At 33.3% G+C, this 15,595-nt stretch overlaps 2 protein-coding genes and 1 long non-coding RNA gene across 7 annotated transcripts in view; all 3 read right to left on the reverse strand.

The window, feature by feature from the left end:
• Nucleotides 1–1,956: 1,956 nt before the first annotated feature.
• Nucleotides 1,957–7,456, reverse strand: LOC113045150 (methyl-CpG-binding domain protein 3-like). 2 transcript variants are annotated; one of them, XM_026205347.1, is made up of 7 exons: nt 7,308–7,456; nt 6,296–6,452; nt 6,077–6,214; nt 5,742–5,832; nt 5,427–5,604; nt 3,982–4,128; nt 1,957–2,842 (listed from the first exon to the last, which is right to left on the reverse strand). In XM_026205347.1, exons 1-6 carry the CDS (start codon nt 7,319–7,321, stop codon nt 3,984–3,986), a joined length of 723 nt encoding a protein of 240 aa, XP_026061132.1. In that variant the 5' UTR covers nt 7,322–7,456; the 3' UTR covers nt 1,957–2,842; nt 3,982–3,983. The 2 variants fall into 2 exon arrangements, with proteins under 2 accessions (XP_026061132.1, XP_026061131.1); XM_026205346.1 differs by having other exon boundaries at nt 7,212–7,415.
• Nucleotides 7,457–8,393: 937 nt separating this feature from the next.
• LOC113045151 (uncharacterized) lies at nt 8,394–10,828 on the reverse strand. The gene is made up of 3 exons (XR_003275959.1): nt 10,378–10,828; nt 9,739–9,865; nt 8,394–8,731 (listed from the first exon to the last, which is right to left on the reverse strand). It is a non-coding gene; the product is annotated as an uncharacterized LOC113045151 (long non-coding RNA).
• Nucleotides 10,829–12,698: 1,870 nt separating this feature from the next.
• The window catches only part of LOC113045152 (transcription factor E2-alpha-like), a 35,380-nt gene continuing 32,483 nt past the window's right edge, over nt 12,699–15,595 (reverse strand). For all 4 annotated transcript variants that reach the window (XR_003275960.1, XM_026205350.1, XM_026205349.1 and 1 more), the window contains exons 19-20: nt 14,272–14,376; nt 12,699–13,192 (exon numbers count right to left, since the gene is read on the reverse strand). Coding sequence is in view for 3 of the 4 variants with exons in the window: in XM_026205350.1 (XP_026061135.1) it covers nt 14,279–14,376 (98 nt within the window). In the remaining variant the exon portion in view is untranslated. The remainder of the gene's footprint in view (nt 13,193–14,271; nt 14,377–15,595) is intronic.

Below are 15,595 nucleotides of genomic sequence, written 5' to 3' on the forward strand. Positions count from 1 at the left end.
GTGTGCATCAGACACCGAACCAAGCACGCTTCCTAGAAAGAAAATACACATAAGTGACTCTGCAGCACACAACAGTCATCAGTAGCACAGGTTTATTTATAGAAACAGACAACATTACATTGCATGGCTCAAAATTATTTACTTCTCTTTAATGACAAAAATCATTAGGATAAAGTTATGATAATGTCCCATTAAGATATTGTGTAAATTGCCTACCTTGTTAAAAAGATCAAAACTTAGCGCGATTTTCTCAATATTTAGATTTTTTTTTTTGTTGCACCCTCAGATTCTAGATATTCAGATAGTTGTATCTCATACAAATATCGTATTATGCTAACAAACAGTTTGAACTTATTTATTCAGCTTTTAAATAATGCATACATCTAATTAAAAAATATATATAAAAAGCCCCCTTTTTGACCGGTTTTGTGGTTTGGGGTGACACAGAGAGCGAGTTCGCGTGTTGTTCTCGAGCGCTGCACGCCGCGCGCGTCTCTTTTGTCTTCATTGTTTCTGCTGCTCATTAGCTCCGCGCTGAAGTCTCACAACGCGCTTAACGTATATTTCATGACAAGTGGCCGTTATTAAGACAGCTTTGCGGCGGAGAGTGTGCCGCGTACACCCGCGGACTCCAAACCGCGTATTCGTGAGTTTAAACGGAGATGTTGGAGTGTTGTTAGCCGCGCCGCTAACCGGAGACGATCAGTCACATTGTCGCCTTTGTTTGTGGATCTCAGCCGCGCGCCACGCGGGCGATACGGAAACCGGCGAACAAGAAACCGCCACACAGATGCGTTAAATAAAGCGGAAACCCTCACCTGATGTGCTCCCGTCCCGCTCGCTGCTCGTGTCGGGTGTTTGTGGAAGATGAGGGAGATGGTGATGATGGCTAACCGCTAGCGGAGCTGCTAACGTTTATCGTTGGGGGGCGTTGGGGAAAAATACTCGTTTCAAAAGCATTCGCGGTCAAATTCGACCCCCAGCGCGCGCTCGGATCACGCGTCCCGCCTCGGCACCGCTCACTCGCGCGGTCTGCTCATTGTTTTCCTGGTAGTTTTCACGCGTGGAATGCTACAGAGGTATTACAGCGCTTTCTCCCGTTCGTTCCGCCGTGTCTTTGTCTGTCTGTGTGCAGTCTCTCTCTCTCGCTCTCTCTCTGTGCGTCGCTCGCTCGCTCACGGCGCTGGACGTCACAGACGCACAACAATGGGTTCAAAGGCCACTTGCAAATGTTTCTAGTCTTACAAACGTGACACACTCCTGCGTCCTCAAGGATGTTATTGTGTATTATGAAAATCCAAAGCAATTGTCTGTTGAATATGTTGTTAATTTCATTATATAGATTACAAAAGTCTTCATTTATAAGTTAAAATGGCTTACATCTGCTTGGTCTTTCCTTCTGTTTCTTTCAAAATTTGATTTTTTCCCATCTCTTATACTTACAAATAACAAAGAGTGCCACATTTTTTATATATTATCACACCTTTTCTTTCTCTGTGTGGGTTTTTCTCTCCTTGTTTTGTAGGATTGTACTTTATAAATATACGTCCGTGTCTTTTCCCTGCTCTTGTACATTTTTACAGATTCTGCAATAAAAATAATTATATCTATACAAAAACTATTATATAGTATTTTACTATTTGGTTTTATAGTTAATTAAATATTAATATGATTTAGACTTCATACATGTATTTTATAACTCTTTGTTCCACAATGATTTCAAAATGCAGTAAAATGTAGGTATAAACATTTAACTATTAAATACATGTAACAAATATATAATGTTAACTATGATTACAACTTCAGAAATATTTTATACATTTATAAATGTTTCATAAATACGTTGTATCCTATAAAACACATTTAATAATAACAGTTAAGTACATTTTAAATATAAAGAAAAACATTTGCTTTCTTTGAAATGTGAGATATCTGCGTTAAAAGAAAACAAGAATGTGCCAAAATGTGTTGATTTTTATTTCCCAAGTTTACAAAATGACGTGTCCTTTAGCTACAAGGTTCGTATTTCCAAAAAAACATTTTTTCCAGATAAAGGGCACCGTACAGAAAAAATAAAAAACACCTCTCCTGCATATTTCAAATATGAGTGTACAATGCAACCATTTGTGAAGAACAAAACATCAGGGTATGAGTCAATCCTCTATTAAATTCGATCATGGGTGTGTGAAGTGTTAGTGTAAGTGAAAAACAAGAGCAAACACTGATGCATCGTGTAGATCTCTGTACTGTACCCATTCAGTCCATAACAATAAACCACGCTGCATCAGTGAATGCTGACAAATACACACAGCTTGATCCAATCTGGTGCAACTAAAACATATTCAATGATATCAGCTATGCATTGACAAATTCATGAATACAAAAAACCGAAGCACCAACGTAAGAGCTTATGTCATGTCTACTGTAACGAAAGCTAAAATATAGAAGTACAAGAAAGAATTGAGCACCGTATTTGTAACCAGTATGTACTACTAGCACATTATTTCCAGAATCAGTCATAAAAACATGCCATTTTGATTGTATGAAAAAAACAAAACAAAAAAAAACTAATTTGTGTGGAAATCATGATTTGAAACTAGCTTACGATGTCTGAATAAAGCCGGAAACCCAAACCTGACGGAGCACAAGCCCACACTTTAAGCTCATACAGTACAAAAATAGAGCAAATCCAGTTCAAACGAGTTCAAGATAGAAAAATAAAACTGTTTTGAAATGTTCTGGGTCAAACAAATGTTCACAGTTGAGTTGGAGAAGAGAGAATCAGCTCGAGTCTGAGTGCGTCTTTGGGTTCGGGAGGAAATACTGTCGTCCGGACGCTTTCCTGCAGACACAGAGATGAACAGCATTACAATCAGACTCAACCAGATCTTCTTCAAAGCGTTTCTTCCGTGCCGAATCGGTCAATACATTTCCCTGAACACAGATCTGACCCTGGCCGCCGAATATTGGTTTAATGCAGCTGCACTCGTTCACTAAATAAATATTAACTTAAGATACAAAAATCAATAAAAATGACAAAAAAAACAAACAGAACAATGAATTGCAAATTAACTAAAAATACGTTGTTGTTTTTTTTTTTTTGCAGATAATTGCAAAGTGGATTTTTCCTGATATTTAATACACTAATAATACATTTCTACAAGACTAGGAAAAACTGAGCACCTTCTTTATACCAGTTATCACAAACAAGAGTGCACTACTAGTCCCGATAAACACTTTGTTGTGAGATGTATTGCCCTAGAAATAACTGCAATAAGCAATATTATTATCATTTTAAGCCACTGAATATTTAATCATAATGTAACAGCATAATAATGCAAGAATGCATAAACACATGTCCATGACAAACTTATTTTTAAGAATATTTAGATCATGGAATTAAGGATCAAAATAGTAGATACCTTAAAAAACCTGAATAAATAGTAAAACATTTTCTAACAAGTAGAAAAAAAAGCTGTTTTTAAATTTAATAACGTTTAATAAAATTAATTTTTTAAAAGACACCGGTGCAAAAAAAAAAACCCACACAGACTTTCATTTTTAAGTAAATATAATGCTTAAATATAGTACATCAAGATATTAATCATAAATCCTGTATTGCATCATTGTTACAATACAAGTGATTTGTGCAAACATGATGTTACAGACTATCATGATTTAACAAAGAACAAAAAAAAAAAGTTTAAAATCACAATTTTACTGTGCACATGAATTAAAAACAGGCTTGTTTTGTTATAAACCTGGATTTAATTTTTAACTGATATTTACGTCCTAAACTGAAAAAGACTGCAAACGGTGCATTTCTACAACCATTCTAAAATAGTCAAGTATTTAAAGAGACATTCGTATTATTAAATAAAGTTAAATATCTAACTCAATCAATAAAAACTGGATGGAATATAGTTATTTATTGATAAAGCATCCTCTTATTAAAGCCTTTAAACAAGTTTTTTCTCTTACAGCTATACAGACTCCATTTCCTCGTCGTTGGACTCTTCCTTCAGAGATTTGGCCTCGATGGCAGCTTCCTCGATGTGTGCGAGCATGTCTGCCATGAGCGCTTCCTCCAACCTCTTCCTCACGCTGTACACCAGATCCTCCTGCTTCCTGTGGACCACAGAGAGCGTCTCAATCCAGCATTCAGACATCACTCATCCTCATCCTTCTACTGTAACATACTGGAGACTCCTCACATCCTTCCCAGACTGATGTACCATTACTATTCTGGATTACCCTTCATTTCAAATGTTAGTAATTTTGTTGTTGTTGTCTACATAGTTTGTTATTTTATTTAGTTTTAGGTATTTTAGCAAATCAAATTTATTTTTATTTTGTTGTAGTTTAGATAAGACAATTAGAAATGTCGCTAAAATAGCTCAAATAAAATGCATTAAAATTATTAAGTTAAACAAACTTATTTTACACTAGCTGAAATAAAATAACCTTTTATTATTTCAGTTAATGCTTTAATATTAACTTTAGTTTTCATAAATTAAATCCTCGGTTAGACAAAAAAATTCCTAAACAGCAGAATATATATATATATATATATATATATATATATATATATATATATATATATATATATATATATATATATATATATATATATATATATATATATATATATATTTCAATAAATCAAAATATGATTTTTAAACATTTAAAATAATTACATAGTGTTTAAAAGTGTTTCCCATTCATTGATTTGTGGCGGTTGACTTTAAAATAAAATTCTGTTTTGATCAAAGAAATAAATTAAATTTTCAAATATATTCAAATAGAAAGCAGTTATTTTAAATGGTAAAAATATTTCAAAATATTACTGCTTTTGCTGTATTTCGGATCAGATAAATGCAGGCTTGGTGAACAGAAGATAATTCTTAATAAAATCAAAACCTTTCGACCTGTAATGTATTATTAGCCTATAATTTGAAATTTCAAATATTAATATTAATAAGGTGAGTCTGAGAAGTTAATTTGACAGTGACTTCTTGTTAGTATGCATGTTAAACACAAATAAAAGGTGAACGGTAATTTATTTGTGTGGTTTTCTTTTCCTAAAACATTATAGAGTTTATTAAGAAGAGACTTGGCAAATTCATTTTTCATAAGTTTGTATGTCCAGACATCCTTGACAGTTTTTAATGAGGATTAATTTTTCAAATCGATATCGGAATTATATCGTGTCAACTGAAATTAAGAAATATATTTGTAATATACATTTTGGCAACATCATCCAGCCTTAAGAATCATACAATAATGTACAATTAAATTCAGAAGATTCTCATCTAGGAGGAAGAGGAAGGAGGAAAAGCTCCAGAACAGCTGTTTGGGAGTTTCTAGAAGCTGCTTCAGGCTGTGTTGAACTAGATCTAGAGCTACACTGGAGTGTCAGCTTGTACCTGATGTCTTCGTCCGTCACCATGAAGGCTTTACACAGAGGCTGTGTGGTGTTGAGCCAGACCCCGGGGTTCTTCTCCACCGCAGACGACAGCTGACCGGTGATGGGAGCCGAGCTGGTGTGCAGAGCGCTCGCTAGAGCCGAGAGCAGCGTCGTATCTGTGTAGCCCGGACCCACACCTGCCAAACAGTTACAAACACAACACAGCATTAAAGAGTGTGCACTACTGACAGAGTAATAATAAGGACACCTGAAGTTTGCTCCAACACTGCTCCTGCAGTGCTGTGTTTGTATGCAGCTGCTCTTCCAGGTTCACCTTGCAGTCCTTTAGGAAGATCCATGGTCTTCACCAGCTCCTCTGCGATATCATACGTGTTGAGTCCGCTCAGCTTCTTCTCCCAGAACAGCTGAGAAATAAACAGAGCAAGAGTGTTTCAAGTTTGCATTACTTTGGGTGTAACAGGCGCTAATGGACTAGATTGACGTTTATGGATCTTTTTGATCTAATTGGAGCTAGCCAGCTGGGGCTTTCCTGCTAAATTCGTTGCAGTAAAGCCTTGGTGAGCAGAAGAGACTCTAAAACTCTTACCGACTTCAAAGTTTTAAATCAATTTCCTCTGTAAACCGCTGAGCATCACATGTGATGTGTACCTGTCTGGGCTGCTCGACTGCTTTCTGAGGGTCCGTCTTAACCTTGTTGCTAGGGTGATTTGTGACCTTAGTGACGGGCTGTTTGAAGATGGATGCTGTCTGTCGGACCGGCAGTGACGTGTTCAGATCCGGTTTACCCTGAAAACAGTATCCAGACACAAACATTACAAACAGCTCAAAACAGAAAGCTGCAGCGCACATCTTTGGGTCAGTCTTGACCTTGTTCTGACTGTGATCATAGCGCATCTGCTGCCGGTTCTTGTTCAGTTTGCTCATCAGCATCTTCCCCGTGCGGAAATCAAAGGAGCTGAGGTCCATGGAGTTTCCCAGATATCGGACCAGCTGTGGTTTACTCCGAAACTTCTTCCCTGTTGGACTGGGAGCGAAAGGAAAGATCAAAAATTGTGCATTTTTGCATTGGTATTGTTCCTTATTGCATGTTTTACAGATAACTCTAGTGTTAAACAGGAAAAATAGATTATGCATGAACACAAATCACCACAGAACAACACACAACCCATTTTAGATGTCAAAAATATAGTAAAGATTTAGAATGAATACCTAGAAATATCCTAAAAACTGTGTTTCCCACAGTAAAGGGAGTCTCTAACGGTGCAAATGATAACTGGCATTTATATATAAAATCTACATTGTATAACTTTAATAGTTCAGCTAATCCAGCGATTCTCGTGATAAATAAACGATAATTAATAATAAAGAATACGTCATTAATTTTTTTTTTAATCCGCTGCATCACTTACCGGTTATCCGTTAAATTTAGCATTTTTAAATCGTGAATACAGTGTAGACTCGATTAAAAACGATAGATAAACTATAAGCAAATATGCACCCAGCTGAAAATAGAAGAAAACACCAAGATAAACTAGATCAACAGATAGTAAACGGAACCAAAACATTGAGCTAGCATGGGTGCTAGCGGAGATTAGCGCACAGTGCTAATTCGCAGGAGACGCTTAGCACTATTAATTTAACAAACGGTAATAATCTGGAATAATAACGCACTAAGAGTACTCAGTTAGGCAACTGTGGTCGGATTAAAGATGGTTAATTGATATATTAAGAGAGTTTCTGTCTGTCTCGGCTCGCTGGTCTCCGGCTAATCCCGCTGCAGTACCTAAAATAATAGACATCGCTTTTCCCCGCGGACAAGCCCGACTTTCTGGTCACTTCTTCCCTTTTCCAACCATTTGGGAGAGCCGAGCACTCCCACCTTTTCCTCTCCATGTTTCTCCCGGAGTCTCTCTGGAGGAAAAACTGTGGATGTTTAGGGTTAAAGACGGCGATGCTGCTGCTTCTTCTTCTTCTTCTTCTCCTTCTTCTGGTGTGATTCGAGGAGGTTTACACGCTTCAAAGGCGTATTGCTGCCCTCTTCAGTTCATCAGAAGAACTCCATCTCATATATTAAAACTCAAATAAAGACCAGTGTGGAGTAAAAAAACTTATAAAAATCTGTTTACATATTCCTTATTTTCAGATTTTAAAGATAAAGATGACACTCCAACTGATCAGAAAACAACCCATAATCCAGTCATTACCACACTATCCCTCCTATTTATATAACTTAAGTAAAAAGATTAACTTTATATAGCACTTTTAACCATTCATGGCATCCATTTGTGTGTGTGTGTGTGTGTGTTCACATTCCATAAATCATAAAGTTTACTAAGTTTCGTACGATTCTGATGAAGCTGAGAATTAAAAAAATTCTAAAAACCTTTTTCTGTCAAAAGTGAGCGAAGAGCACCAGAGGGTTAAAGTATATTTTTAAAGATCAGTAATTTAATATAAAAGAAATATCTGAAATCATATAGTAACAAATAAAACTAAATCACATTCATAACTTGCAATAAAATTAACATCAAATGAATTATATATGTATATATATATATATATATATATATTAATAAAACACTTAAATACACTTTATTATGTCTAGTTGCCAAAGCAATATTTCTTATTTTCATTTAGTTGAAGTACTAAAAGTAAATAAACTTATATTATATAAATAGAAATAAAAATGAGTAAAAGTTAGAAACACAAAATAAAATGACTAAAACTTTAAAATTAAAACAGAAAACGTAAAAAATTAAATCATGCACAATATTAACAAAAATCATAAAAGATTTTAACCCTGACAAAAAAAAAAAAACTTTACTCGCATTAACCCAAGAGTTTAACTGAAAATAAAAATCTATTAATAATTTATAATAATCAGGTGACCTCAAGAACATGTTAATGTTGGTAAACTCATGCATATGTATAACTGTTGATCATAAAGCATATCAGACACCTCAGATTTTCATCTTTTCTTTGATTTATTATCAAGCATCACCAGTAACCTGCGAATGATCACAACAGAATTCAACAGCAGCTCTCAATAACAGAACCATTGGTTTTATTCCTCCAGGATTCACAGGAAAGAACTGAAGAAGCTCTTCATAGAAACATAGAAAACATCCCGGCTTTACGTCTTTATAAGATTGTGAGACTTTTCATGAGGGACAAATGGATGAACACTCCAAAAAATAAATATGACATTGTTCATTAGCAGTGATGGTGGATTCAGACGGTGGATTGATGTCTTCATCTCAAACAGGGACAAACATCTCCGTCTTCAGTCCATCAGGAGCACGACTGACCAACAGAACACAGAAGACAACAGAAGAAAGAAACAGCAACGGGCGAATCAGAAGAGACTGGCTTTGTTCACACAGATAGTGGAAATACAGTTATTGGATGAAAAAATTAAACTAAACATGAAATCTGATTCATCATTTCATACACCACCAGTCAAAAGTTTAGAAAAATATGATTTTTAATGTTTTTTAAAGACATCTTTTTTGCTCACCGAGCTTGAATATTAAATCTTACAGCAAACACACTTAAATTTTGAAATATTTTTACTGTTAAAGCAGCTGTTTTCTGTGTGAATCTGTGTTAAAGTGTAATTTATTTCTGTGATGCTCCGCTGTATTTTCAGCATCATTCCTCCAGTCTTCAGTGTCACATGATCTTCAGAAATCAGAATAATGATAAAAGAAATATTTCTGATTATTATCAAAAGCAGAGTATAATTTTTTCAGGTTTCTTTGATGAATAGAAAGTCCTGAAGAAATACAATTATTTTGAAAACATTATATATGTCTATAACTTCTGATCAATTAAAAGCATGCCTGCTGATTAAAAGTATTAATTTCTATAAAACCACCAAAATAAATAATAAACAAACATACTGACAGCAAGCTTTCAAATGGAAGTGTATAATAATAATTATTAAATATATTTTTTTATTTTTCAGATAGATGCTGATCTTTGAAATGTTCTATGCAGCGGTTTTGAATACTGATAATAATACTAATCAGAAATTATCAAATCATATTATTCTGATTTCTAAAGATCATGTGACACTGAAGACTGGAGGAATGATGCTGAAAATACAGCGGAGCATCACAGAAATAAATTACACTTTATTATATATTCAAACACAAAGTAATAATACATATATTTCACAATATAACTGCTTCTGCTGTATTTTTGGATCAAATAAATGCAGGATGGGGAACAGGAGACACTCTTAGATTGGTGGTGTACTGTCGTGTCCATGGAAATAATCCCTTTAATGAGATATCAATATGACAAACCTTCATCTAATCTTCCTTCTTGAACTTTCCATTGATGTAAGGAACGTAGTCCATGATGAGCCTCCAGTCTGTGAAGTAAACGAGAGCGACTCCTCCAGTTCCTCCCCAGACGGCGAGCGTGGGAACCCTGCAGAACCAGAGATTCATGAGCACACATACAGCGAGAGATTTCATATTTCATACGCAGAGGTTTCTATATGACCAGTCTGTATCACACTCTAGAGGTTACTTTAAAGCAGAACATGAAGGTTTTAAGACAAAGGTTATCAAACTGAAAGTCAGACCGGCTGTCAAACAATCCTAAAGATATTCCTCGTTGTTGTTTTTATCTGACTGAACAGTTTAAGCATCTTTATATCGTTTGTTTTGATGATGACTACAACAATCACGCCGATAAACATAGGTAAGAAAACACAATTAGCTGTCACAAACACACACCATACTATCAAATACATAATATTTGACCTATAACGCAAAATAAACAGTCAAGTTTAGTGTGTTTTCTCGCTAGCTGAGCTCATTAGCATTAGCAGCTACCATCAGGTCGCCACAAGGACAACGCTATTAATACGAAACAACACATCATATTCATAAAAGAGCAGGGTTCTGCTGCTGTACTGGGCTTTACCATGTTCTTACCATGATTTGGCGATAGACAAGTATTTCTGTCCGATTATTTTGCCCAACATGATCAGACGTCGTGTGTGAGGAGAGGAGAACGGCTAGAGAGATCGCGCCGGAATCTACGGAAGACGCGTCATCGACAAAGCGACGTGTTACAAATTAAAAGTCTTCGTTGAAATAATTTGTATGAAAGGGAAATTGTAGTTTTTAAGTGTTCTTTTTATCTGTGTTTTTCTTAAAGGTTTAATTTAACACGTCACAAAGAAGATGCGTATGAATAATAAGGATTAATATAAATACAAAGAGATAAGTAGCTTGATGTCCAGTAGGAGGCGAAGTTACTTTTAACACGAATGCATGCATTGCATTACTCCCCAAAAGCAACTATTTGCATGTCTCACAATTATCCATTTCTCTTATGCCAAAAACCATAAGGATATTAAGTAAAGATCACGTTCAATGTACATATTTTGTAAATCTCCTACTCTAAATATATAAAAACTAAATTTTTGATTAGTAATATGCATTGCTAAGAACTTAATTTGAACAACTTTAAATATGATTTTCAAAATTTTTGGATTTTTTATGCACCCTCAGAATCCAGATTTTCAAATGATGTCCTCCTAACAAACCATACATCAAAGAAAAAAAAAAAAATTAATTTTCAGATGCTGCATAAATCTCAAATCTCACCAAACGAACCGTCATCACTCCAGATCTGACTCGAGCTGAAGCTGCCCGAACAGAAAGAACACAAACAGATCCAGGTTTACAAAGAAAGTACTTTATTTGCTCGGAGGAACAGGAATCCACTTTAACATACATCTGGAATTCTCTCGTCCCTCCTCATGTGGATTTATAAAATATTCTCAAGGTCGAAGCCACGAGACGTGACGTCTGAATAAAACCTGACTTGACTCCAGGATAAAACTGAACAAAACCATGCAGGCACTAGAACAGAATCACTCTCCGCCGCCGGAGAATGAGGAAGGCCACGCTCTCGCTCCTTTAAGAGTTTACATTTTTGCAATACATAAGAATAATTCATATAACCATCTTTTAGTTGTAAAAGACGATGTTAGTACTAACGAAGAAAAGAAAAAGATCTCTAGAGATAAACTCGGAACTGTGTTTCCTTTCAATCTGGATCAAGAATGAAATCACTGATGCACAGTGATCGTTCACCTCATAAACAACCAGGAATATTTTGGCATCGAATTATTATTCCCAAGATCTCCGGTTATAAAATTGCAACAGAAATATGAAACACAATTTGTTCCTGGCGTACTCCAGTGCTAGTTTTCGCCATTTATCTAACATTTTAAAAAAAGTCAACATATAGAATAACAAAAACAAGTCAACAAACGTTTAATAGAAATTTGTAAAAGAAGTAAAAACAACAACTCGGGGGTCGACCGTTGCAATCTATTTTTCTCTACTTTGTGTAGAAATATTGACAAGAAGTGGCAGCAAATTCATCGAGTTATAACTTTAGCAATGAATCGCTCATAAATCTGAGATTGTTAACTACGTACGAATCAGATTTCGTATCGTGAGCAAAATCTGCTCAGAAGAAACCAAATTCGAGTCCAGTTTATGTCAAATCCAAAGCAAATTGATAGATGCGTGTTAAAACACGGCTGAAATGCTCAGATTCTGCATAAAGAAAGCTTTTCTCTGTGATAGAAAACCAGTTGCTTTACAAAGAAAATATTATCCAGGGTGAATCCCACAAAAACCATCAGATATTTCACCACAAAAATCAAAAAGTCTACTTTTAGGATCATTATGACATTTTTGTTATTTTTATTTTAATTGTATAACGAGTCCAATTGTTTTATATTCAAGTGTTTATTCTTACATCCTTATATATTTTTAAATACAATACGCTAAAATACTGTAATACAATTATTTGCATTCAAATAAGCAAAAAAGGACACGAAAATAAACAGGAATAGTTAATATTTAATATTTTTCTGCAATATAATTATGCAATTTTGAGGCAAATTTGTTAAAAAGTCTAAATAAAAATAATCTAATGTCTTTTAAAACAGGCTTGACTTTCCTTAAAAAAAAAAAAAAAATTAAATCAACAATAACATAAAATATAAAAATATATTTATCTGAAGAAAATAAAGCCTGTTTTTAAGGATCATTATCGTAATGTGTCCCAAAGTTATATTTTTTATACTTATATCCTCATATATGTTTCTATAATACAGTATAAAACAACTGTAATTCAATTATTTTATTTTAAATAAGCATAAAGGACACACAATAAACACTCATTTATGTATAATCTACATTTAGATTGTTATTTTTTACTTCGTGTACTAATATATATATATATATATATATATATATATATAGGTCATAAAAATGTAAAAATCTAAAATGTTCCATTTAAAACAGGCTTCACTTTGCTTAAAAAATGAATTTGATATAATTAGTTTGTTCGAGGTGAAATATGTGCAGTTTTGTGGGATTCACACGTTAGTGGCGATCCCCGAACAGAATCACGAACATTGCGTATCAAAACTGAACATTTCTCTCTACATCATAAACACAAATCGGTACAAAAGAAAGTCAAAGTGGAGTACATGAACTAGAAAAACAAAGAAGGAATCTGTTCCCGCAGCGGAGTGTGTGCTATATAACAGCACACTGTAAATCTACAGCACAGCATCAAACACCGCAGACGCTGCTTTCCACCGATGGTCCATGATCACGAGCACAACGAGCGGCTCGGGGAGTTACTGAGTGTGTGTGTGTGTGGACTAAGAACGGGAAGATAAGGCCACGTCGACGGAGAGCTTCCTCATGACAGGATCTGTGGGGAAAAGCACAGAGACATCATCAGAAGCTCATCTAAAAGCTGACTTTCATTCATTCAGAGTGAAAGCAGAATGTATTATGCATTAAACTATCCTCAGATACACACACACTCTTCATGAGCTCTTCTAAATTACGAAAGGAATTGTTAACTTTTAAAAAGTTGTAAAAAGTTCAATTGATTATTACCATTTTTGATACTACGGTATTAAACCATAAATCCAGAAAAAGTCAAAGAGACAAAACAGAATTATATAAATAGTGTATAAATTATATACAGAATTTAATAAAGAAATACAGAATTTTATTAAAAATGTTAAGTTTTCTAAATTCAATTGATTATACATTATCTTTGACTATTAAACACAATTTGTAAAAAAATAAATAAATAAAACGGGGGGGGGGGGGGGGCTTGGAGGGAAAATAAATAAATAAATAGTTAAATTAATTAATAAAATTAATTAATAACATGTTAAATTATGTAGGTTTCATGATTTTAATTAAAAATACTCATTGATTCATAAAAAAAATAATAATAATACAGAATGATAAAAAAATGCAATATGGGGGAAAAAATTGTTCTGTTTTTTGTTAAACCTTTATAACCCTGTTTAATCAAAATCAAGAAAAAAATATATAATAATAATAATAATAATATTAATAAAAAATTCATATGCACATTTTTATGTTATTTTATGTCATTAATGTCATTTCAGTTAAAAATGTAAATGATTTTAGTTAAATTCAAAGATAAGTTTAAATATAAAGTTTAAAATAACAAAAATTTATTGAAATCCAGAAATTTGAAAAATGGAATGCAGAGTAATCAAAAGAGAGAGAGGAGAAAAAAAAAGGAAATTTGGAACTACATAAAATAATTAAAAAAAAGAATTCTGGGAATAAAATAAAAATAATTTCATTGAACTATGAACATTGTACCTACATGAACTAATCAAACTGACACATTTAATGCAATGCAACTGGTTTTGGATAAAAGCAGCCCCCAAGTGCATAAACACACAGTGAATCTTCAGCTGCATCATCATCATCATCATCATCATCATCCCAGGAGCTCACCTGAGCGTTAGATGTGTCCGTGTCCGTCTCCTCCCAGACAGTCTCCAGACACCTTCTCCTCCTCTCTCCTCTTCAGACACGCTGCCTTCGGGTTCAGATTACGCTCTGAGCAAAACAGCCATTCACATCAGATATTAACTTCTGCTGTCAAACATGTTTAATGAAGGAAGAAGCACAATCTGATTCACTTCAGTTACTGATGTCTGGATCATAATTCATCCCAAAAACAAAGAACACACAAACTCTCTTTACTGCAATGTGACACAGAAGACATGTATAAACAATATATTTTATATAATATATTATGCTATTAAAAAGTAATAATTAAATTGTTATGTACCAATATGTGTAAAAAAAAAACACTTCTGTTATTTGCTAAAATATAAACAATAGTTAACTATATACATTTTATTCTATATTCTATACACTGTATTTTCATATGTAATGTACATTTTATAATATAGATGCATAATGCAAATATGCTATAATATAATATGCTATTCTATACTCTATTGTATTATTATATACTGTAAATTGAATTCTTATAATATTGTTATATAACAAATTATAAATGTATAAATATATATATTCATGTAATTAAAATTATATATAAATATTTAATATATAGTTTTTCTTAAAAATATACATGCATGTATGTCTATTTATATATACACATGATAAATATACACAATGTAAACAAAAACTTTTATTTTGGATGTGATTAATCATTTGACAGCAAAAAAAAAAATAAATTAAATATATATATATATATATATATATATATATATATATATATATATATATATATATATATATATATATATATATAATATCTATAATATTATATAATTTTAATTTAATGTAAAATATTAATATTTTATATATATTAATATATTATAAAATATATATTTTATTTGATTATCTTTATAATCTATATTATTATTTTAAGTATTTATACCTCAGGTAAATATTCGTTCATGATAAACAGTAAAGGGAATCTAATAGCAATTAATTTTAAGAACAAGGAGAACTGAAAAAAAAAAAAGTAAAAATATAAAAATTTATTATAAATAATTACAAATGCCACATAATTGTAATGGATAATTAACAAAAGCAATAATATCGAAGCCTCATTGCTTCACCATGGTAATACCATGCTTTTTTATTTTTGGGTGAAATATGATCCGTGCATGTTTTTGTGAGATTAACCCTTTACATATTTAGTTGCTCCAATCATAATCAGCAACTTTAAATGGAAGCACTGATAGGAAAGACTGTTAACGAGGCAGAAGTTGTGCTGGAGGTCAGCATCACACAAACACTG

This window comes from Carassius auratus, chromosome 27 (genome assembly GCF_003368295.1).
Source record: "Carassius auratus strain Wakin chromosome 27, ASM336829v1, whole genome shotgun sequence".
NCBI lineage: Eukaryota > Metazoa > Chordata > Actinopteri > Cypriniformes > Cyprinidae > Carassius > Carassius auratus.